The 25,635-nt window shown below is 36.9% G+C and overlaps 1 protein-coding gene across 1 annotated transcript in view; it reads left to right on the top strand.

Annotated features, from left to right (window-relative positions):
- The window catches only part of PCCA (propionyl-CoA carboxylase subunit alpha), a 438,123-nt gene that overhangs the window by 340,107 nt on the left and 72,381 nt on the right, over positions 1–25,635 (top strand). Inside the window, exon 20 of the mRNA XM_046664150.1 lies at positions 1,276–1,374. Coding sequence (XP_046520106.1) covers positions 1,276–1,374 — 99 coding nt within the window. The remainder of the gene's footprint in view (positions 1–1,275; positions 1,375–25,635) is intronic.

Here is a 25,635-nt window from a genome sequence, read left to right as displayed (position 1 = left end):
CACCCTCTTGGTTAGATATTTTACTGTATTATAGTTTGGAAACTGAAGCTCTGAGAGGTTAAACACTCCAGCTTGGTAAACAACTCCAACTTAGCAAAACAGAAGTGAGACCCAAGGCGGTGTGATTTCGATGCCACTGTTTTTTCTTCCCAGTTACTGAACTGTACTGTTTGTACAGGGAGGCCACTGAAGTCAGAAACACATTCCAGTGCATAATATAAGTCCTACTGATACTTCATTATGTAGCCGATAGCATATCTTTGTTTCTAGACTTTATGACCACACTCTAGGGAAAATATATAAATACATAAACATCTATTCAGACAAACTTCCATATATACACGTATGCTTCTCAACAGTGTAAGTCCATGTGTCTTTTATTTTAATAAGTGAGTATCTTTTAAGAGAATGAAGTGATAATGAAGGAATTGTTAGGGATCATATATCTTCGCTCTGCTATAGGTTTATTTTGAAACTTAAATATCTGTTTATTGGGTTGCTTACTGTGGACTTAAAATAATAACATTCTTTTCTCTTACCTCTCATATTGAAGAGTAGGGCATCAGTGAGTGAAAAGGAAGAAATTACTAATGGGAGTTTTTATTTTAAATTAGCTTTGATTTTTTTCAGTTTTATATTATTTAAAGTTAGAATTTTTCTCTTAAACTATCTCTGTTTTAAAAGATTATGTGGGGTTTTTTTTTTGCATCTTCATAAATGATGACTTGATGAAATTAGTCATTTATGATCAACAAAAATATGCCAGAACTTTGCAAAGTTCAAATGGACTTTTAACATTGAACATCAAAGAATTTTGCCTAATTAAAGCTTCTGTTTAATTAAGATAACAATGCATAGTCCTTCATTAAAATTAACACAGAAAAAGTTCTTTCTTGGTCCTTGGAGAGGATATTATATGCAAGCCCTGTTGTGTGGGTTGCAAAATGTCACTGGAATTTATATGCATTACTTGTCTAATTGCAGTAAATGTAGCATGTCCAGATAGGTTTAGAGTTAGAAGGCTGTTTGTTACTTACTGGAAATCACTTGAAACCTCAGTACCCGGAGGCAGCTGTGCCCAGGTCCTTCACCTCTCCCCAGAGATGGCTAAGAAGACTCTTGTTGGACCCTGTCTTTCATGGCGGGAGCAGTAAACATGACAGGTTGTTTGGGAGCCATCTGTTTAAAATGGCTGCTGCTTTGTATGCAGCGATGAACTTGAGATCAGTTTTCTGTCTTTCTTCGTGGTAACAGTCTTATTTGGTGTCACAACAGGTGGAAGTTGATGGGTCGAAACTAAATGTGACCAGCACGTGGAACCTGGCTTCACCCTTATTGTCTGTCAACATTGATGGCACTGAGAGGACGATACAGGTAAATAGTCTGATGATTTACTTAGAGGGCTCCATCAAGTCCACAATCCTTACCTGTACCTGTGTGGTTAATACTTACAGGGATAGTCCATCTCATACATTTTATAGTTGAAAACGTTTTTTTCTTATTTTAGAGGATCTTGAGTGAAGTCTTATTCTGAAGAATCAAGGTTTTCTTTTTTTGAGAAATCTAGGAAAGTTAGCGTATTACCCTTTGTTGTAAATAAAGCATCCTGCATGGTTTTCTAAAAATATTAGAAGATTAGCAGTTTTCTTTGTCATCGTGAGTTTTTAGTTGTGAAATAGAACTTACTTTCTTGCCTTCCTTTTCTATGCAATTGAAGTTGTATAGTATTAGATCAACAGAAACATGAGCTGTTCAGGCTGACTTTCCATAACACATTGATGCCTTTTGAAAAGTGAGTAATCTTAATTTGCTAACCTTTCTTCCCCCACCATATAAAATGTCTTGCATCGAGGAGATGCCTTGAAATCCAGAGTTGCCTGAAAGTTCTTTGTGATCAGTGACCTACATTTTAAAGTAGACAGCTATGAAAAGAGATTCTGCCAAAATTCCTTCACCGCACTTATAGTTGAGGTTTAAGGCTCCAGAAAAAAAAAATTAAAAATACCGTGGAACGTGTGGCTATCACATGCAAATAAAAATCATAACCCCCCCCCATAGCATTAAATGCTTGTGCTTTTTTCTTTTTTAGGAAAATGTTTCTTGCATTCCCTTAATTGGATTTTATGCAGGAAACTGATTTTGAAAACCTAGAATAATCAAGAGAATCGCAGATAAAGATTACTCTAAACTAGATTCATATATACTTCTATTAGAGACTGTGGGTCAGAGGATTCAAGACACCCCCAGTAAATATTTGATGACTAAACTAATTTCCAAGCCAGGCTCAATTGGTATATTATCTCTTGGTTTCTAAGAAATATTGAACTCTCTGTAATGAGTTCTGTATTTTGACTTTGGTTTTGTGACTTGTTCCAGTATATTTTTTCTCTCATATTTTCTTTCATATTCTAATGAAGTGAAACACTTTGAGACCGATGGAAAAAATATCAGTGCCTAATTTCACATCACTTAGATCCATTTATTATGTCTTCAAAAATGGGTTATGTCACACTTGTTTATGCTCAATAGAATATACTCTGCATTGAATGTGCTGTGGCTCAGGCATTCGTGTGTTTTGGTCAGGAGGAGATAGTATGACCTCTCAGTTCTGAGTAGAGAGAGATACGAAGTCCTACTATCCAAATCTTTCTATCATCATATTTTCAGAGTCCTCCTCAATGACTATGCACATAGATGTCTTAATGGCACTTTTACACGTGGAGTTTCTAGCTAAATTAACATTGGATATCTTAGAATATATTTGTATATATATTTATATTAATATATTTATGTATTCTAAATAATATACTTAGAATAATCCGTAGAAATATTTTTCCTAGCATAGGGATAATGTTCAATAAATCCCTTTTAATTCTTGCAAGTTCTTTGCTTAAAAAAGAAAAAAATTAATGTGAAATAAATGACCCCTCAAGGCAGACCCTTGGCTCTTTAGAGGAGGTCATTGCTTCCAGTTAAGTGCTCTCTCGTTGGAAGGAAATGACCTCTTTCAGAGAGGTAAATGGTATACTGGAAAAGAAAAGTCATTTACTTTAAAAAAGGTGAGCAAAGTTTTTCCTTACCAGAACAGATTAATTTTATTTATTTTCTATGGGAAGTAGCTTTCAGTGTTGACTCTTTTTATCTCCAGAATATACTATGATCCTTGTGAAATTAATAACATGATAAGAATAAATAACACATAGTGCTTACTGCGTGGCAGGTATAGTTGTAAGCACAGCTTCTTCACATTTCATCTTCACAACAACTGTATGAAGTAGGTACTATTATTTATACTATTGTAAATGAGGCAGCGGAGGCCCAGAGAAAGTAAGTGACTTGTTCAAGGTCACCCAGCTAATAGTATTTAAATCCAAGCAGTCTTGCTGTGGGATCCGTGTTGTTAAGCGTTGCACTATGCTGAGGCAAGCTAAGTGATTTCCCTGTGATTTCCAAGCCAGGAAGAAGCTGAGCAGAAATTTGAAGCCTGGCAGTGTGACTCAGAGTGTGTGCTTCTAACCACAGTGCTATCTAGGACTTTTCTATTTTCCCCATCAGAGTTCTTCAGTTAGTAATTTACCTCTCATTCATACTCATAAACCAGTGATGCTCAAACTTTAATGTGCTTCAGAATCAACTAAAAGACTTGTTGAAACTCAGATTGTCGCACCTACCTGCAGAGTTTACTCTGATTTAGTAGGTCTGGGCAAGGTGTGTATTTCTAATAAGTTTCCAGGTACTGTGGGGACCTGAAATTGGCCACCCCAAGATATATCTCTTTGGCATCAGGATTATTTGAGGCTGATTGCTTTTGATAAACTGGGACAGGGAAGGAGGCTCTGAGGAATGGAACTTGCCCTTTGTTAGGACACTTACATTTGTAAGGTAAGTCTCTATCTGTAAAAGGTGCCTCCCTCTCTGTACCAGGAAGAAGAAAGGAGATGACCTTCTCTCTAGAAACTCTTAATCACTACCAAAGGCAAGGACTTAAAATCTGCATTTTATTGTGCTAGTCTGGTAACCTCCCGTAACTCACTTCCCTCCCCCTCCCAACGTTGGTATTTCTTTAAGGATTAAGCATCTTTCCTTAGGCTAGGAACTGGTTGCTGCGCTCACCTGTGACCGCCCAGCTCCAGACGATAGACTTGCCTCCTGCTACACCCACCAAGATAGCAGACTGTGTCCATCAAGCACTGTGCCAACAGGGCAATCTTGTGACTATTGTGGGAGGGACATTTCAATCACATGTGAAACACCCTGTTTGGGGGTATATAACCACTCTGTGCACCCCACTTCTTCGGTGCCCTTTCTTCCTTTGGGAAGAAAGGACCCGGGCGATGGTTCCTCATAAAGCTTTGTTTAATTTTCTCTTGCTATTCTGTCTCATGTGAATTTAATTCGTTCTCCGGCCAGACGAACCCCCATTTGGGAAGAGGAAATGTCTTCCTTCCCTACATAATAATGATGCTGTAGGTCCAGGGGCCACAGTATGAGAACCACTGCATTAAACCTTTGTAAACAGACTATGTTGGGAGTGATGAGCAAAATTAAGGTAAGTAGGAGCCAAGTCATTGGTAGCTTTGTCAGTTACATATTATGGGCTCTGCTTTATCCTTAAGCCAATGGGGACCCATGGAAGAGTTTTAACCAAGAAAGTGATGATGTGAACACAGTTGGGGTTTACATCGTAGAATGGATTGAAGAAGGGTGAGACTGGAGGCAAAGAGAGAAGTTAGGAGGTGTTACAGAAAAGGAAGTAGCAAGTCATTTTGCCTGGAAAATAGTAACAATCAGGATGAATGGCACTGTGTGATGGAGGAATTTGGAAGAACAACAGGAGGAAATAACTGGTAGCCTCACAGGGTTCTTTGTTGGTTTCTTTTCCACCTGCCTGTTAGCATCGGCACATCTTCAAGATTTATTCTTAACTCTTTTCTCTATGCTGACTTCCTGGGCTGCATTGCCCAAGATGTTCAGCTCACTACTTCCAAGCAAATAGCTATGAAAATATTACTATGTATCTGTTTGTATTTCTCTTGTCCTTGTTTATGGTAAGTTCAGAGGAGAACTGTTGGATGGATATTACCACAGGTATTTTTCAAATGATTTTACAGCAGTAACTGCTGTTCTTTTTTTTCTGGATTTTTGTAAATAGATTAAAACTTTTTATTATTAACTATTTTGTATACACAAAGTAATGCTTACTAATCTTATAACTGCTAAAGAATAACACAGTGAAGCTGTTTACCCACCATCTAGATTAAAAAGGGAATCATTACCAATACTATTGACTTTGTGCTCCCCCTTGATTAACATCTTCCTTCCTCCTGCCCTAGAGGTAACCACCATCCCGATTTTTAAATTTATCACTCTCTTCCTTTTCTTCAGGGATATTTACATATAGAATAAAATTGTAAACAATACATTATTTAGCGATTCCTGTTTTTGAACTTTATGTAAACATCACCGTACTCCCTATGCTTCTGTGTGCTGCTTTTTCCTCCAGTCTTATGTTAGTGAGATGCATGCAGCCTTAGTTTATTTTCATTATACATGTTAATGTCATATTAATATGCCACAATTTATGTATTCTTCCTCTTTTAGACATTTTTCTTATTTGTTTTGTTACACAAATAATGCTTCTATGAACGTTCTTCTAGTATTATATGTTTCTTCTTGAAATGACAGTTTCTCCAAGGAATATGCCAGTGGAATGGCTGGGTTGTAGGGACCATGCATCCTTAATCCTACTTGGTAATGCCAGAAGGTCTTCCCTCTGTGCCTGTACCAATTTACATGCCTACCAATAGTGATGATGATGATATTAATAATATGAATAATAAGCTAAGCTTATCGTATACTTATGATGTCAGGCACTGACTCTTCTAAGCACTTCTTTGTATTAATTTATTTAATCTTCACAGCAGTCCAATAAAGTATGTACTAATGTTATCCCTCATTTTGCAGTTGGGTAGACAGCCCTGTAGAGGCTAAATTGCTTGCCCAAGGCATTCTTCTAGTAAATGGAAGAGCCAGAATTTGAACACAGGCATCTGCGCCGTGAACATTTTGTTTCACATCCTAGTGGACGCTTGGTATCCAGACTACTTAAGTTTTTCCTGACTGGTAGATTTAAATGGTATCTCTTTGTGGTTTTAATGTATATTTCTCTGATTAATAATGACAATGAGCATTCAAAAAATATGTTTATTGACAGTCCTGTTTTCTCTTCTCAAGATGCTTGTTCATGGCGTTTGCCCATTTTTAAAATTAAATTGTCTTTTTTTCTTAATTCATGAAAGTTGTTCATATTTTGTGGATCCTGATTCTTTGTTAGTTATATGTGTTACAAATAACTTCCAGTTTGTAGCTTATATTTTTACCTTTCTAAGTTAGAAAGTGAAGTTTTAAATCAGAGATTTACTATCAGAATTTTCAATCTTTTCCTTCATGGTTTGTGTGTTTTGTATTTGCCTAACAATCCTCTTCTACTGCCAAGCTCATGAGTAAAGATACTTACCTATATTTTTCTTCCAAACCTTTTAAGTTCTGCTTTTCACATTTAAATCCTTAATCCACCTGGGATTGATTTCTGTGTACGGGGTGAGTTAAGATCCGCCTTTACTTTTTAAAATATGGATGACCAGTTGTGCCAGCACTACCTGTAGTCATGTGTTTCTCTCCCTTACCAGCTTGCTGCCTCCTCACCCTTTCCAACCTTAGAATTCTTTAGAAGATTTGTTGTGTTTATGAAGTGTTTCTCAATTAATGATAAACAAAAAAGTGATTTTTCCTTTAATATGAAATTCTGGTCACTATATTTACCTTCACAAGCTACAAGCTCTCTGTCAGTCACTCCCTTTCATTTTCCATTTGTCTCTAGGGAATCTTTAGCTACTTTAAAAGGGTGTGTGTGTCTGTGTCTGTGTCTGTGCATGTGTTGCAGGCTCAGGGCATCAGATGATATTTGAGACACACCTTAGAAAAGTATGTTCATAAAATGGGAGATGGATTGGGAAGCATTGAGGTAGGGTAGTAATGCAAGCTAAGTGTGGGGAAATAGATTGGAGGAGCCAAGTTATGAACAGAAGGTTAAAGAGGCTGTGCTTTTCAATCAACAGTGGAGATATTGTTGAAACGTTGTTACAGAGGAAAATAATGCCCATCAAAATGCTGTTGTGGAAGGTTAATGTGCCTTCACAATAGAAGAGAGGTTAAGGGATTGAAGGGGGAGGTAGGAAGGACTTCCTCTAGGAGATAACCATATTACTTCACTCCTGAGGTAAGAGATCCTAAAGTAGGGTGCGGGCAGTGTAAAGAAAAAAGGGGGTTGGGTTGAGAGACGTGGGTGATGAGAACTTGAGACAATTTGTTGAGTGTTCTATGCAGCAGTGGGTACCATAAGGACCGCAAAATCCTGTATCCAGCAAACACTGGTCCCCTGCTTTGACCGTTTTTTTTTTTTTTTTCTCCCCAAAGCCCCTGTACATAGATGTATGATTTTGTTGTGAGTCTTTCTGGTTCTTCTATGTGAGCCACCACCACAGCATGGTTACTGACAGACGAGTGGCGTGGTTCTGTGCCTGGGAACTGGACCTGGGCCACCGAAGCAGAGCGTGTCAGACTTTAAGCACCAGACCATCAGGGCTGGCTCTGTCTTTTCGTTTTTTTAATGAGCTTTTATCAGGCTTACCTGTCATCATCAGGTGGCTATCTCCTTAAAGGCAAGGTTTTAAAAGTGATCCCTACATTCTGTGCTTTTACAAACTAAGCCACCAATCATCTATCAGTTTCTAAAAGCAGGAGAAATATGATAGAAGTTCAGAATTCTGTGCCAGTTTGAGATTAGGGCTATTGTTCTTTTATTAGGTTTTTCTTTTTTCAACACTATTTTGTAAACTTAATTGGATTTTCTTTAATTATGGTAAAATATACATAACATAATATTTACCATTTTAACCACATTTAGATGTATATAGTTCAGTGGCATTAAGTACATTCACATTACTGTGCAACCATCACCACTTCAGAACTCCTTTATCATCCCAAACTGAAACTCTGATTCCATTAAACACTAACACTCCTCTCCCCCTCTCCATAGCCCCTGGCAACCACCATTCTGCTCTGTCACTGTATGAATTTGACTAGGTACCTAGTCTAGGTACCGCATATAAGTGGAATCATAGAGTATTTGTCATTTTGTGACTGGCTTATTTCACTTAGTGTAATGTCTTTAAGATTTATCCATATTGTAGCATGGGTCAGAATTTCCTTCCTTTTTAAGGCTGAATAATATTCCATTTTGTGGATATACCACATTTTGTTTACCCATTCATTTGTTGATGGACATTTAGATTGTTTCTACCTTTTGGCTATTGTGAATAATGCTGCTGTGAACATGTGTGTACAAATATCTTTTTGAGTCCCTGCTTTCAATTCTTTGGGTTATATACACAGAAGTGGAATTGCTGGATCATGTAGTAATCCTGTGTTTAATTTTTTCAAGAACTACTTTCCACAGCAGCTGCACCATTTTACATTCTACCTGCAATGCGCAAGTGTTCCGATTTCTCCACATTTTTACCAACACTTGTTATTTTCTGATTGTTGTTGTTTTATCATAGCTATCCTAATGGGTATGAAGTGGTATCTCATTGTGGAACAGGCTTTATTTAGATAGTTATTGAGAAAGTTACTCAGAGTACTTCCCAATACTTGCCCTTCCTTTGTCTGTTTTACTGTGTAACCAGTTCACTGGTAAATGGAACTTTTTTTAGTACAAATAGAAGCAACTTTCTTACAAATGAGTTTCTAAAACCCATTCTCTCAACTTCTTTCCTCCCCTGCATAAAATCAGGTATAATTCGCGCAATCTGTATAGTTATTACCAGGTAATAAGCAAGCAGTATTCTATTTGGAAGAGGCTGTGTTTAAAAGTCTAGTTCATTATAATGTCAAAACTGGTAAAACCTCTCCTGAACTCAGTTCCACCTCAGACCAAGAAATTTTCATAGAGAAGCTGAGAGTGGTGCTTGCTTCTTTCTTGCTTTAAATCCTCTCCCACTTCTTACCTGCTATCTGCAGTCTCTCGAGAGTTGCAGTTTGGGGCAAAGACGAGAGGTTCACGGCAGGAAGAACTAGGGTGACCTGGGCAGATGTCAGCTGGCATTCATTCTTTTCAGGCATGGCAAGTGTCCAACGCTGGCTAGTGTCTTTTGGGACAGTTTTGTGAATTTGGGAGAACACCTTTTCTGCAGAACCCTAACTGTGTGCTCTGTCTTTTCCAGTTGGCTTCAGCCTCTAGATTCCCATCCCTCCTGATGTTCCTGTTGGGGAGCTCTCTCGTGGTGACCCAGCCTGGAGCTCTTCTGCACAATCCCCATCTGGGCCACAAGAGATAGTTATAAATCCTTGCCTTAGCAAACTCTTTTCTTCTTGTTGTGTCACCAAAAGGATTGCTGATCCTTTTCTAGGTGTCCCTCAAAATCCGGGAGCCACATGGGAAACCGTGTGATTCTCATGAAGTCCCTTTCACTTAGTTTAAGTGTCCAACCTCGAATTCTTAGCTCAATGATTCAACCTCTTCTGATGAATTTTTAACTTCTTTCATATTCTGTTGAGGTGGGAGATAGGCAATTGCTGATTTTACACTTTCTTAGCATGTCCTGCTAGGTAGCATAGTCTAACATTTTAAGGATATGTGGGTACTTAGCACATACTTATTTTTATTGCTGAATCTCTGTGACTACATTTAAAATAGTGGTTAACGTCTTTATCTCACTAGATCATGAAGTAGTTGGAGAGGAAGCATACCTTTGCTTTCGGAATTAGCTCCCTATTCATCCAATCAAATCCAATCAGATCACATTATTCACTTTCCCGGTTTTCATTAGTAAACCTCATAAGCTTGATATTATCCATTAATCTCTTTAAAAATAAATTGTATTTTGGCATGTACCATCATTCAGATAATAAATTTCATACGTTCCTAACTTCCTTTAATTGATCTAAATTACCTGTTTCAGTTTTGATTTGATCTTGAATTCTCACTGCCTTGCTGAGTTCCTGGCACATGTAAAGGCCCAATAACTGAATGGATGGATGAATAGTGGGTGAATGAATGGATAGTCATCCTGCATTTTGCAATTTCAGGAGTAAATCTGTCTTATCAATACCTTCATTTTAAGATTTAGATTTTATTTCTTCTAAGCCTTCATCAGAAAAGCTATGTTCATAAGGTAGCCTTCTCAGCCATTTTATCAATTCTTTTCCATTCCCGACCTTCTAACATTTGCAGAATCCATACTCTATTAAGTAGAACAGCTGATTGATCTCTGCAGATACAGAATCACTGTAGTTTCTGTGAGAGCAAAGAGAAACAAGAGGGCTCCCGAGGACCCGCCCACAGGAGTATCTTGCCTGTCAAGCATGCTTCTTTCCAATCTTTCCTATTTACCTTCATTTGCTTTGGGTAGCACTTGAGCTGTTTAAGGCTAATAGTACCACCTATTGATAGGTATTGATAGGTATAGAAAAAGGTCCGCCTCAGGCTATTCCTGATTTCCTCTTTCTCAGCAGTTGTGCACACGTTGTTCCGCTCTCTCTCACCTGGTGTCACTAATTACTCGTTGCTCAGTGAAGCCTGCTTCACACTACCTCTTACTCCAGGGTAGCCGTCTGGCTGCTTTAAGTTGTCTTCTGACCTCAAGAAAATCATACTCTTGGACAAAAATTGTAACCATTGTTGATAACTTTAAATATAAAGTTAGTGTTGCATCTATCTGAAAGGAGGAGGAGGAGGTCGTATATGTTAAAATGAAATAGTTTATAACAAAGAACTGGGAATACTAACATTGAAAACTCTTGAAGATACTTAAAGGTCTTCTTTATAACTTTGTAATTTTTAATCTTTCTTCATTTAATAATTAAACCAAGTTTTCCTTAAATATCATTATTCAAGGAAAATAAAATGATAATATTTCATATTTATTTTCTTTATGTAGGGTATATACCAGTATTTTTCTACTATTTTGATTGCAAATGTAGAGTCCATCAGTAATGATGTTTATTAAATAGGCCTCAATTGTATGATCTGAGAACCTAACAATCCTTTCTCATTCTTTTGTAGAAAGGTGTATTCTGATTTCCAAATTACCAATTTAAAATGTTGTGGAATGAAACAGCATTGTCCACTAGAAATCTAATATGAACCATATATGCAGTGTTAAGTTTCTCAGTAGCTACATGAAGAAAGTAAGAATAAGTGAAATTAATTTTACTAATTCACTTAATTTAACCCAATATATCCAAGATGTTAGCATTTTAACATGAAACAATATAAAAAAATTATTACTGTGATGCCAGAAATGACATACACTCCTGACGTGCATGTAACAATGCAACAGTAATATCTTAAAAAAATGGGACAATTAAAATAAAATACCTACCAAAATAATGAAGTTGTGTTTAACAGGAAAAATGTATTACACTACTTCTGTATTTGAATTTAAATGTTAATTAATAAAAATTAAATTAAATAGAAAATTTAGTTTCTCAATTGCTCTGGTCACATTTCAAGTTCTCAATAGCCATGTGTGGCTAGGGGTTATTGGGTGAGACAGCTCACAAGCAAAACCTTTTGTAAATCAGAGATTGCTTATAGAAGGAAAAAACACATAGTATTTTTCTAAGTGCTCTCCCATGTGTCAACCACGGTTTTGGTTTTTGTCATGTAAAATTAGGAACAGATAAATTAAATTGATTTTTTAAACAGAAGATGAATTTATCATCTAGTTGACAAACTTTTTACATTTTAATTTAGAAGCTTAACAAAAGTTAGAACTATTTTTAAAAAGTGGAATGATTTCCTGCCTGTAGCATATAATTAAAGTGTTGAAGCAAAACAAAAGATTTGCTGTGTTCTATATGTGTTGAGCTCACTCTCTTTTCCTCATACACCCCAGCACTTTCATAGTGTGGACATGCTGGATGAATAGAACTTGTTTTTATTACTCTGACTATACTGTATTCCTGTTAAGTAATTTTTAAAATCTTGACAGAGGCTCTTCAGTTTTACTTTGAACAGCTCGAGTAGTTTTCCATTTCTTATAACGTCATTTGTCTGCTGGGACTTAATATGTTGTTTCTTGTTAGTATTTTACAGACTAGATTTTCATGTTGTGTAGTCACGTTGTTTGAACATTTGCAAGCAGAGCCGACTGACTGCCATTGGCCTGTTTCTTTGTGTGGCATGATTTCTTCTATCCACCTGCTCACAGCAGGTTGTCTACAGGCCTGAAGAGTAGCTAAATACTTTTGAAAATATCTTGAGATCCTGCTAAGGTCTAACAATTTCTGCATTTATGTGGTGTGAAGCTATTCATGGTATACCTTTGAAGGCTTTTTTCTTTTTATTTCTCAGATTCTTGCTTAAATATTTTCAAAAGAAGATAAATTTATTATAAATAACAGTACAAAGCTGATTGCAGCTCTATTGCGTTCTACATTGAATAGGTCATTGATATTCAACTAAGTGGAACTAATTTTCTATGTTAAAGCAGACAAATTTGGAATAGTTGTCACATGAATCTCATGTTATTTACTACAGAATACCAGATTAAATGAATTACTTGTGAATTGATTGCAGTGTTAAATAGATTATATAACATGATAACTTAAAATGCTCAGTGGGCCTGTGTAATATAGAATATTATACAAGCACATAAATATGATAGATGTTATTGTGTTTGCGGATTGAATGACTACCTGTGATATATTTGCAAATGCTTGTCCACACAGAATTTGAGTAGGTTTTTAGAATTTAACCTTAATTTTCTGTTTTTGAAGAAAATGAATTGATTTTCATACCACTTGGGAAAAAGAAGTTAAAAATAAGTTATTTTCTTTTTTTGTTTTTTAGATTAAAATAATTCCCACAAATTCTGAGAACAAACTTTAACTTTCATCCTAATAAATGTGTATGCATGCTAAAGTAAATATTTTAATAAAAAATTAAATGAAGTTGCTTACATTTTCCCTTATACTTTGCTAATACAAAAAAAAGTAGATTTGGAAATAACCGTCTTATGTTTTTGTTCCCAAATAAATGTTTTCCATGTTTTTAGATGTTTCTCCCCACCGCCACCCCCTTAGAAGTAATTAGCTGTTATTTGTACTGTATGCGTGTGATTACTCCAGAGTCATCAAATGTATTATGAAACCGTCTATTTAGGATGTATAGGATATATAAATGTATAACTTAGGATAAGTAGAGGTTCGTATTTTTTCCTAAAGAAGTAGGAAATGAAAGAATAATTATTAACCATCTCCTTTCACATTCCTGAAAACATCAATTACAGTTACACATCTCAGAAACAAGCCTACGAGTGGAACAGAAATAACTCCTTTCACCGTGCTTCAAAAAGTTTAATCACAATTTAACAGCTGGAATGTATTTACAACTATAATTTAAAATATTAATTTTGATGCAAGTCTACCTGCTTTTGTTATGCAGTCCTAGAAGCTTAGCAGTTTTCTTGTCTCTAGTGGCATATGTTTTATGATTTGGTGTTGCTCTTAAAAATTTAATATAATGGGAAAATGTCTTTCTGACCGCCCCCCATGCACACACATCCTTTTTTCTCCTCTACTATCTATTAACTAGAAAATTGTATTTTAGTAACTGCCAAAAAGAAGAGAATTTTGAACAGTATAAACACTGATTGTAGCAAACGTGGAAAATAATACAAGCAGCTGCACTGAAGACCGATAAGACAAATCCCATAGTAATGGCCTTTGAAACAGATTATCAAGTTGGAAATCAGTGAGGGGAAAAAGAAAACTATTACTATTTCTTCCTCTTACTGTTCAGTGAGATTACTTTTGAAGGTGAAATTGCTTCTGGTTTTATTATCCTAGGAAGACATTTTGGGAACATTTGATTTATTATTTTACTTTTTTTGAGTGAGCAACCTTGCTAATTTCATATGAATTTGATTCTAACAAATGTTGAAATCATTTTGTTAACAATCTTACTTCTTAAATATTCTTTTCTTTAAAGACAAAAAGGAGTATTTTTTGTAAATGTTGGAGCAAACTATCAAAATAATAGAAGGAACTTTTTATCTGGTTATGAAGTGCCACTTAAATAGGAAAAGGGATAAAATTTTTGGAGGAAATATTTTAATAAGTATGGAATATATTTTATGAAAGTACAAATCTTAATTTTTTACTTTATTTTACATTTTGTTGTTAGTTTATCAAGTGGTCGGTTCATGGTTGTTTTGGCATGCCTCAGACTCCTTGTAGGCATCAAGTACTTTGTTCTTCGTGGATTCTAAAACTTAATTGTCTTAATCCTAGAAGGTGGGGAAAGTGTATATTCCAGTTTCCTGTATAGAGGTAAATTCCAATTTTGAATGGAATTTTATTTCTCTATTTTCATTACATCAATCCTTATTGCTGAGATGTCAGGTTTGGGCACTTCTTTTCTTTTCCCTTCTTTTCTTTGCTTTGCTTTCTATGCAAGTATATAGATTGTGGTAGTGTGCTGGGGATAAAAAAGCTGATAGTCATAATGTATGTAATCATAAAACCTGCTTTAAATTGAATGCAAAGTTAAGGGCAACTTATTGGTACTTATATTTATGGTTTACATATTCATCAATACAATTGAAATGTTTTTAATGTGAAAATTTAAATTTTTAAACCTATTTCCATTTCACATATTGCAGAAATACTTCTATTTGCCTGGGAATCAGCCTAACCCTTGTAGGGTAAAGAAAAGAAACTATTATATTTTTTTTTAATGTCTCTTACATAGAAGGTAATGCCAAATATGACCTAAGTGGTATTCTAGATTCTGGAGATACAGAATTGACCAAGACTTAGATTGCAGCAGGAGGATGTAGGTACCAAACATGTAAACACATAAATAAGGTAATTTGGGTACTGAGAAGGTCAATAAAGACTTTAAAACAGGGTAACTCATGGGAAGTACCTAGAGGAAGTAGCTTTACCTAGGGTGGCTAGGAAATCATCTCTGAATTGAGTTGAGACTTATGAGGAGAAGGGGGCAGCCATGTGAAATTTCTTCTTTTTGAAGAAAGTCCCAAGTAGAAGGAATGGCAAGTACAAAGACCCGAGACAGGAACAAGCTTGGTTAGTGTTGAGGCTAGAGGGCAGGCCAATGTCTTGCGTATGGTTTTTTGTTGTTGTTAGTGCCATCAAGTCGATCCTCCTAGTGACCCTGTGTACAGCAGAGCAGAGACCTGCCCAGTCTTTTTGCACCATCCTTCTCACCTTCTGAAGCTGTTATCAGACAATGCTCCGCTGCTATTCAAAGTGTTTTCATGGCCAATTTTTTGAAAGTGGTTGATCAGGTCCTTCTTCCTGGTGTGTCTTAGTCTGGAAGCTCTGCTGAAACTTGTCCATCGTGGGTGATCCTGCTGCTATTTGAAATTCAGGTGGCAGAGCTTTCAGCATCGCAGCAACAGGCAGCTGCCAGACTATAACAAGAGCAGAGGGGTGGTGTGGTTCCCTGACTGGGAAACCAACCTGGGCTGCAGCAGTGAGAGCACCGAATGTTAACCACTAGACCTCCAAGGCTGGCTTGAGCATAGTTAAGAGAGTGTAAAAAATAGGCAGGGACCAGATCACTTAGGGTCCTTGTAGGCCAAGGAGTTTGGTTTTTAATGAATTCCTACTATGAAGCTTTTGTGGGATTTGAATAGAAGAATTATATGATGTGATTTAAAATCCCTGCTGTGAGGAGGTCAGACCACAGGGGCCAGTGGTGGAGGCAGGGAAATCCTTTATCTGACCACTGCAGTCCTCCAGGTGAGAGGTGCTGATGGCTTAGACCATTAGGCCAAAGCCAGCCCACTGCCTCTTTTCTACGGCTCACAAGTTGAGGGGTTGGTACATTTTTAAATGGTTGAAAAAAATTGAAAGGAGAATAATATTTCATGACACCTGAGAGGTATATGAGATTCACGTTTCAGTGTTCGTAAATACAGTCTTACTGGAAATAACCATGTTCATTTGTTTCGATCTGTCTGTGGCTGTGTGTGGAATTTTTGTTATAAGTAGAAGCTTAATGCCCCAACTTTCCCTATCACACAGCAGTTATATATACCACAGACTTAGCAGTAGTAAAGTTTATTGTGATTTTTTTGAGCTTAGCACAAAGATTGAAGTTTTTCTGAACAAGAAGAACTGCCTTTAACCACTTTATTGAACGGCTTTGAAAATTAGCTTATGCCTCAGATGTGAAAATGGTCCTTAATGCATTCAACCTAAAATTGCACGACGAAACACTGCTTACATGCAAAATTTACAGTGTGGGGGTTTTAACAACAACTAACATTTGAATCACAAGTAGTGTCAGGCTGCTTTTCCCACTTCCCGGGCTGTCAGATTAAAACAAGAAGCAAAATGCAGTTTTAGCAGCATTTTTCAGACCTCAATGCAAGAGCAAAGGAAATTTCTTTTGTTTTCTTTCTTTCTTTTTTTTTTTTGTGGTGAGGAAGAGCTAACATCTGTTGCCACTCTTCCTCTTTTTGCTTGAGGAAGATTGTCGTTGAGCTAACATCTGTGGCAGTCTTTCTCTATTTTGTCTGTGGGACGCTGCCCCAGCATGGCTTGATGAGTGGTGTGCAGGTCTGCGCCAGGATCTGAACCTGTGAACACTGGGCCGCCGAAGCAGAGCACGCAAACTTAACCACTACGCCACTGGGCCGGCCCTGGAAATTTCTATATTTTAAAATCCATTTAACTATACAATTGAGGATCTTCCACCTAACCTCCAATTAAGAGTGATTAAACTGCAATATAATTTTAGGCTAAAGGCAAATATCAAGAGAAGAATCTAAGAAAATTCTATAAATGCCTTCCAAGCAACGAATATGCTCAACTACAAGCATATGCCTGTGGATTGATGTTGGTATTTGGCAGTATCTGTCTGTGGAAAAAGATAGTTTCAAAGGTGAAATGCATAAAATCTTATTACAGATCAGCATTAACAGATGCATATTTGCAACTGATTTTGGTGATAGGGAACACTAACTTTGAGCACCAATTAAACAGAATTTTGTCCCTAAATAAAAGAATTCCATTCTCCTTATTAGTATTAGTATTATAAAAAAGTTGTGCTTTATTATTGTATTTTGAATGTTGTAAAACAAAAACATAAAAAGTTTTCTCTCTTGTTATATAAGTAGCTACATAATATCCTCAGTTTTGCCGCTGGGCTCACAGAGCCTAACATGTTTACTGTATGACCCTTTACAAAAAGAGTTGGCCAGCCTTTGCTTAGGCTAAGATGGTAGCAGTGGGGATGGTAAGAAGTGAACTAATTTGACATATATTTGGGAGGGAAGACAGAAAAGATTGACAGATGGATTAGATACTGGGTGTGAAGAAAGTTAAAGAATTGAGTGAGCAATGGAGTGAATGATGGAAATTATTTACTGAGATAGGTGTGATAGAGGAGGAGCAGAATTTGGGGGCCAATCAAGAATTCTGTTTGGACTTGATAGGTTAAATACGTGCATTAGATATCAAAGTGTTGATCTCCAGTTAACAATTGACTATATGAGTCTTGAACTCAGAGGACAAATGGGAGTTGAAAACATAAATTTCATAGCCATAAGCATGTATATTTTCTCTAAAAGCATGGATCTGCCACATAAAAAAGAATGAAATCAGACCTTTAACTTATACCATATACAAAAATTAACAAAAAATGAATTAAATACCTAAATGTCAGACCTAAAATTATAAAACTCCTAGAAGAAAATATAGGCAAAAACTTCTTAACATTGGACTTAGCAATGGTTTCTTGACTATAACACCAAAATCATAGGCAACAAAAACAAACAGAGACAAATGGAACTGCCTCAGCCCTCAAAACTTTTGTGCATCAAAGGACATAATCAACAGAGTGAAAAGACATCCTATGAAATGGGAAAAAACATTTGCAAATCATATATCTGATAAGGGGTTAATATCTAAATTATATAAAGAACTCTTTCAACTTCACAACAAAAAAACAAACCTGATTAAAAAATGGAAAAAGGGGGCCAGCCCCAGGGGCCTAGTGGTTAAGTTCTGTATGCTCTGCTTCAGCAGCCCAGGTTCAGTTCCTGGGCACGGACCTACACCACTTGTTTGTCAGTAGCCATACTGTGGTGGCGGCTCACATACAAAAAAGAGGAAGATTGGCAGCAGATGTTAGCTTAGGGTGAAACTTCCTCAGCAAAAAAAAAAAAAAACAAAACATGGACAAAGGATTTGAATAGACATTTCTCCAACAGTCGCATACAAATGGGTGACAAGCATATGAAGAGATGCTCAACACCACTAATCATGAGAAAAGTGCAAATCAAAACTGCAATGAGATATTACCTCACATCCATTAGAATGGCTACTACCGAAAAAACAGAAAATAATAAGTGTTGGTGAGCCATGGAGAAATTGGAACCTTTTGCACTGTTGGTAGAATTGTAAAGTGGTGCAACTGGAAAACAGTATGGGAATTGCTCAAAAAATTAAAAATAGTGCTAGCATATGATTCAGCAATCCCAGTTCTAGATATATATATAAAAGAACTGAAAGCAGGGTCTTGAAGACATATTTGCTGCCCATGTTCACTGCAGCATTATTCACAATAGCCAAGAGGTGGAAACAACCCAAATATCTACAGTGGATGAATAGATAAACAAAATGTGGTCTATACATACAATGGAATATTATTCAGCCTTAAAAAGGAAAGAAATCTTGTCACATGCTACAACATAGATGAACCTTGAGGATTATGCTAAGTGAAATAAGCCAGACACAAAAAGACAAATACCGTGTGAATCCACTTAAATGAGGTATCTAAAGAGTCAAATTCATAAAGACAGAAAGTAGAATGGTGGTTACCAGGATCTAGGGGGAAGGAGCAAAGGGAAGTTTTTGTTTAATGAATATAGAGTTTCAGATTTGCAAAATGAAAAAGTTCTTGGGATCTGTTTCACGACGGCATAAATATACTTAACACTACTGAACTCTATACTTAAAAATGGTTAAAATGGTAAATTTTATGTCATGCATTTTACCACTAAAAAATTTTTTTTTGTTAGTTGAAAATCATAAGAGCCAAGATAATTTTTAAAAAGAAATACAAAAACTGATTTCAAGACTAACTGAAACAGCAGTATCAAGACAGTGTGGTATTGGTAAATAGGCAGGTGGTTCAGGAGAACAGAATAGAGTCTAGAAATAGATCCAGATGTGGATGGTCAGTTGATTTTTGTATTCAATGGGAAATTCTCTTAAACAAGTGGTGCTGGGACAACTGAATGTCCATTTGGGGAAAAATGAGCTCATTTGTTAGACGGCAGATTAGTGCTTGCCTGGAGGCAGGGACCGAGGTTGGACCGTGAAAGCCAGGCAGAACCTTTGGAGGTGGTAGAAATGTTCTGTGTCTTGATTGCAGTGGTGATTTTTTACAACTGTCAAAAAGTCATTGAATTCTATACTTTAAATGGAATGCAGTTGTTTTTGCATACATTATGCTTCAATGAAGTTGATTTTTTTTTTAAGTGGGTATCAGAGGATTAGAGGGGAACCATAGATGAGATCACACAGAGGAAGAATGTGGATGGAAAAGAGAAGAGAGCTGAGGACTGGGTCCTGGGGCCAGCCAGTAGTTAGAATTGAATGAAGAGGTGAAGCCAGCAAAAGAGGCTAGGAAAAAGCTGCCAAGGAGGTAGGAGAACAACCAGGAGGTGAGGTATCCCGGAAGCCAGTTATAGTGTTCCTGAATACGATGAGGACAAAACTGATGGATAGGTAAGGCAAGATAGAAATGGTAGGTGACCTTGACAAGAATGATTGCGGATGATTAGTGGGCACAAAAGCCAGATGACAGTGGGTTCTAAAGAGAATGAAAAGTGACAAAATGGAGACCATGAAGATAGACAACTTTTCAAGGAGTCTTGCTTTAAAGGAGAAAAATAAATGGGGTAGTAAGCAGCTTGAGGGAAATGTCTATGGATTTTTTTTATTCTTTGCATTTTATTTGTGGAAGGAACTGGATTGTTTGTCCTGTAGAGTTTTCCATTGTCAGGATTTAGCTGACTGCATCCCAGTGGTGTAGTTTAACATATTCTCTCACCTCTGTCTTCTATAATCAGATTCAGATGCCTTTATCTTTGGCATGACAAATCATAAGTGATCTGGTATGCCTCCAATAACAGGCACATACTGTCTGGTCATCTCTCTGTTGATGCTCAAGCTTAGGTCAACAAATTCATTAAGGTTTACAAAATGATGATGTTCTCTTTTTGCCTTTCTTTCTTCATTTACTACCTGGAATAATTCTTTAAAGAGAAATTCCGCTTCAACTACTTCTTGGGTTACCCAGGAGTACAGTTTTCATAGGAAATAAATGAATGCTTGTTCCTTTCTTTTTACTTGTTAGTGCTGTTGAATGGATTCCACCTCCCAGCGACTGTGTGCAGCAGAGCAGAACCCTGCCCAGTGTTTTTGTGCCATCCTCTCACCTTCTGGCGCTATATCAGACAATGCTCCACTGCTATTCACAGGGTTTTCATGGCCAGTTTTTTCGGAGGTGTGTGGTCTGATCCTTTGTCATCGTCTGTCTAGTGTGGAGGCTCTGCTGAAACCTGCCTAACATGGGTGGCCCTGCTGGTATTTGAAATACTGGTGGCATAGCTTTCAGCATCACAGCAGCACGCAGCTGCCACAGTATGGCAACCTACAGACGGGTAGTGTGGTTCCCTGACCAGGAAACACACCTGGCCTGCAGTGGTGAGAGCACTGAATCTTAACCATTAGACCACCAGGGCTGGCTTCCTTTTACTTATTAGTTCTCAAAATAAAGAGTTGGTTTCCTATCATTCTCCAAAAGTGACTAAATTAGGGTATTTTGTTTTTGTTTTTCGGTATCCATTTTGAACTCATGGGTTTAAACATACTTGATATGCTTTAATTCATTGCAGTTATCATCCTTATTGATGGTCAAATTGTCCCATCTTTGGCCAGAAAGAGTTTCTTCACGTTGGCTCCTGAGTCTTTTTGACATGGCCCCAGTCTTTGATAGCTCCTTTACTTTCTGATATGACAAGTTGTGGCAGCCTCACTTCTGCCCCAGACCTGGGATCAGCTGTTTTCCCCAAAAGCCTTGATTTCTTTGAGTGGAAATGGTATTTGTAGACAACAGTTGGGGTGCTAGGGATGTTTGTTGCTACTAGGCCTTTTCATGTTTCTGGTGAAGATTCAGAAACCATGCCACCATTGCCATCTTCTCAGAATCTAGTGGCCACACTTTTCAATCAGATAATTTCTCATTCTGAAGAACTGTTATGGTTGAATCTGTGCTGTATTATCAAGGTGATTAATTTACTGACTATACTGATAACTATGACTAGACCCTGTGGCTCTTCTTTTCTGCCACAGGCTTCCAAGGAAGGACCATTGAACCACCACTAGGATGAGTCCTGGTCTGGTAGTATGGGCATGCTTTAACTGAGTGTTTTCCTCACTACTCTTAAGACCTCAGCAGTATCAAAGTCAGCATGTTATTGGACTGCCTATCCACAATCTTAATCATTCTACACCACTCCTTTCACTAATTTCTTGACAATTACACTTCTAATTTTCACCAACTAAAACTTCTGCTAGACAATTGAAGATTGAGAGATATATGGGTCACTCTTATATTTCATAGTATGGAAAAACTTCAGAATTCTTGGTGAAGATTGATCTTATGTTTCCATTTCTGCAGCCACTGACTTGTATGTTGTTGAGATTAAGGAGGTAGTGCAAGAAATGGTCCTTGTCCTTAAAGAACTCATCATCTAATTGACGATGTAGTCTAAGACATTGTAGAGATATTCCATCCTGCACAGTCAAAATGCTTGGTTTGGGGTTCTTATTCTCCCACTGCAATGTAGGCAAGTTACTTTTTACATTCCTATAACTTTAGTTTCTTCCTAAGTGAAATAAAATTTAGACTTTCAGTTCTGTTTGCCCTCCAAATTCTAAGTTTCTGTGAATGAATCAGGCTTAGTTGTACTGTTGTGTTTGCCTAGCCCTTGAGTCCTCCTACCTGAGTGATTGCAATAGCATTTTCCTTGGCTCACAGGCCAGTGCCTCTTCTGTTCCTGTATATCCTCAGCCTTACCTCAGACCATCAATCTTTCTGAAACATAAACATGTTACTCCCCGGTTTAAGTATAAGAACTTTGTAAAGTATGAACTCTCTCTGTGCAAGATGTGACCTGGCTCTGGAATTCCTTTTCAGTTTCCTTTCTTGCCTCTTCCCTCCGTCACCCAGACCTATCTCTGGCTGTGCTGAACTACTCACTATTCCTTAAACTCACCATGCTTTTTCTTCATCTGGAATTTGCATAAACTGTCCCATCAGATCAAAAGTTTCTCTTTTGCTTCCCTTTTGGAGAATTTTTAATACCCGTCTCTAATGTCTCTCTGCAAGTCTTCCTTAACCTTTCTGGGCATTTAGCTGGTCTGGCCTCGTATCCTATAATACTTTGTACGTTTTGTACTATGGATTCATCATATTGAATTATAGTTTATTTTGAATTCTGTTCTTTCCTTTAGTCTCCTGGACGGTGGATCTTAATTCAGCTATCAGTGGTCAATACATAGTGATGGATAGATGGCTGGATGGTTAGATGGATGACTAAAGTAGAAGTGCCAGGATCAGAACCTGGGATGCAAGCCTCAATTCTAATCCCGTAGAGCACTGAGGGAAAGAATCTATTTTATTCTATTCTGTATTATTTCTTTTTTGCGTTTATTAAGTTATACATGTCCATATAGAAGAATAGGAATAACAGCTAAGCCGAAAAGAGGTCAACTAATATCTTCCACCCGGGAATAACAGTTAACTGTTTTATGTGCGTTATGTGTATTAGAATTTTACTTATAACATACAGAATTTTTTAATAAGAGTTATTCTGAATATACTGTTTTGTTTTTTCTTTTTGCACTTGGAAATATACTATAACATTTTTCATGTCTCTGAAATTGTTAAATGGCTGCATGGATATACCATAATTTATTTAACCAGTTTGTTTTGTTTATCATTTAGTTTGCTTGAAATTTTTAGATTCTATAAACGACACTGTGATGACATTTTTGTAGCTGTATTCTTCTGCCTACTTATGACTTTTTTCCTTGGGATAAATTCTTAACAGTGAAATTAATGGATAAAAATACCGTTTTTGAGTTTTCTATACTGTACCACACCACCTGGAGTATGCTAGTCAGATTACTATTGTGTCAAGTCACTTGGCAGTACTTTCGGGTAGGGGTAAACATTTTGGTCTCGTTGTATATTAAACCATTTTCCTTCTTATTGATCTAACCTCCCTCAATCAAGGAATCAGGGGCTCAACCTGGATTCTGAAGGTTTACTCTGGATTCTATGACTTTAGTGGTCATAAAGATGGGAGTTGGTAAACCTCCCCTTTTTAAAAGGAGTAAAATTAGGCTACTTCCATAATAGTTCATGACAGACAGTTGTGTGAGGGTCACTAATACTCCCTCTGGGGCTACATCTGGGAACTTTAAAAAAATTCATAGCTACTTAGTTAGAACTGCTTTATATGTTTGTATAGTCTTTGAAGCCACTGGATCCTCTCTGGTTAGCACACGAAAGGAAGAATTTTGAAGAACAGGTTAGGATAAATAGAGTAATTTTACTGATGAGAATTATCTGGAAAAAGTGTAATTTACTTCCAATGTACTATTTAGTTATCCATTTTTAGTAAACTAAAATTCAAACAAGTAAGATACGCATAAATAATATCATATTCACTTTGAACTTATTTTATTTACAAATAAATGCATAACATAGAGGTTATTTCTTTTTTTATTACTCTCTGAACGTAGAAGAATTGTATTGTTCTCATTGTTGTCTTAAACAAATATGAACTCAGTTTTTATAACAACTTTATTGAGATATAATTCATACACCATACAGTTCACCCAAAGTGTACAACTGAGTGTCTTGTAGTTTCTTCACAGTTATGCAGTCATCACCACAGTCAGCTGTAGAACATTTTCACAGCCCGAGAAGAACCTGCATCCTAATTAGCAGTCATCACCACAGTCAACTGTAGAACATTTTCACAGCCCAAGAAGAACCTGCATCCTAATTAGCAGTCATCACCACAGTCAGCTGTAGAACATTTTCACGGCCCGAGAAGAACCTGCATCCTAATTAGCAGTCATCACCACAGTCAGCTGTAGAACATTTTCACAGCCCGAGAAGAACCTGCATCCTAATTAGCACTCCTTCCCTGTTTCCTCCCAGCCCTCCTCCCCCAGGCAGTCACCAATCAACAACCAACCTTCCATCCTTCTTTTGTTATTAAAATGGGAATTTAATTTGTACTTTATGCCTGATTTTTTTAAAAGTCTGGTAGAAGCATGACTGCTTCCAGAGTCAGCATGGCATGTTAGTACTTAGACCAACTGAGAAGTAAATAGTCATTAACTATTTAAAAAATTTATTAAATTTTTATTAAATAATTTATTAAATAAATTTTATTTAAAAATTTATTACTGAAAACAATTTCTTTATAAACCACTTAACATCCATTTACTTTTGTTTGTAGACTATTATCCAAGAAAAACAAAATAGTAAATTAAGAGTTCTGTGGGCTTCAGAAAGGTATGGAAACTATTCCTGAAGAAATTTTTTTCTTTTTCTCTAAACTTTTCTTCCTTGCCTCAATGTGGGCTTCCTTCTCAAGTCTCACTCTGACAAAATATTCTGCATAGGGCATTGCAAAGGATCATTTCCTACTGTATCTCCTACTTAGGTATCAAGTACAGGCCACTTCTTGAACCTGTGCCAGATGAATTGTCCGAAGATGTCTCTTATCACCAGATCTAGCTTTCTCTTGAGCAGTCTGAAGAAGCCTTGGGATATCTTCTCTTTCCTGGACAACTTTAATGCCTCCATGGAACCTGCTACCTTTTCTAACCATTCTAACTTTTCTAACTTGGCACTGGCAATCTCTGCCACTTGGCCTCCTGCTCTAGAGTTCGGAGCATGTTTCTTCCTTTAGTAGGGCATACCAAAGTTTATGTATTTCTTCCTTACTTTTGTTCCTTAATTGCTGACAGGTTCGTGAAGCTACAAGTTTCACTTTTTCTTCCCCCTACTTCTTTGGGTCATCAGAAAAGTCTTCCAGTCCTTTCCTTAACAAAATGATATAAAGTAATCTAGATTAGTGAAAAGATGTAACATCTGTTGTAATCTTGGGCAACAAACTAAGAGAAAACCTGCAACTTGTGCTACCCGGGGCCTGAGCAATTATTTTTGACCTGAAAGTCTTCAGAGCAGCTGAGAGTCTCTGCAAAGAATGGCGAAACTGTTCAGTCTGCTTCCTGCCTCTGTGGATGTGTCTATTCTGGACATTTCATGTTAACTGGAATCACGTAATATGTGATCTTTTGTGACTAACTTCTGTTGTAGCATGTATTAGTGCTTCATTTTTTATGGTCAAATAATATTCCATTGTATAAAAATACTTTATTTTGTTTATCCGTTTATCACTTGATGGACATTTGGGTTATTTGGCTATTAAGAATAAT

The sequence above is a fragment of the Equus quagga genome, chromosome 6, assembly GCF_021613505.1.
Source record: "Equus quagga isolate Etosha38 chromosome 6, UCLA_HA_Equagga_1.0, whole genome shotgun sequence".
Classification (NCBI taxonomy): domain Eukaryota; kingdom Metazoa; phylum Chordata; class Mammalia; order Perissodactyla; family Equidae; genus Equus; species Equus quagga.
The sequence above is the reverse complement of the archived record's forward strand: the minus strand, read 5'-3'. Positions and strand labels throughout refer to the sequence as shown.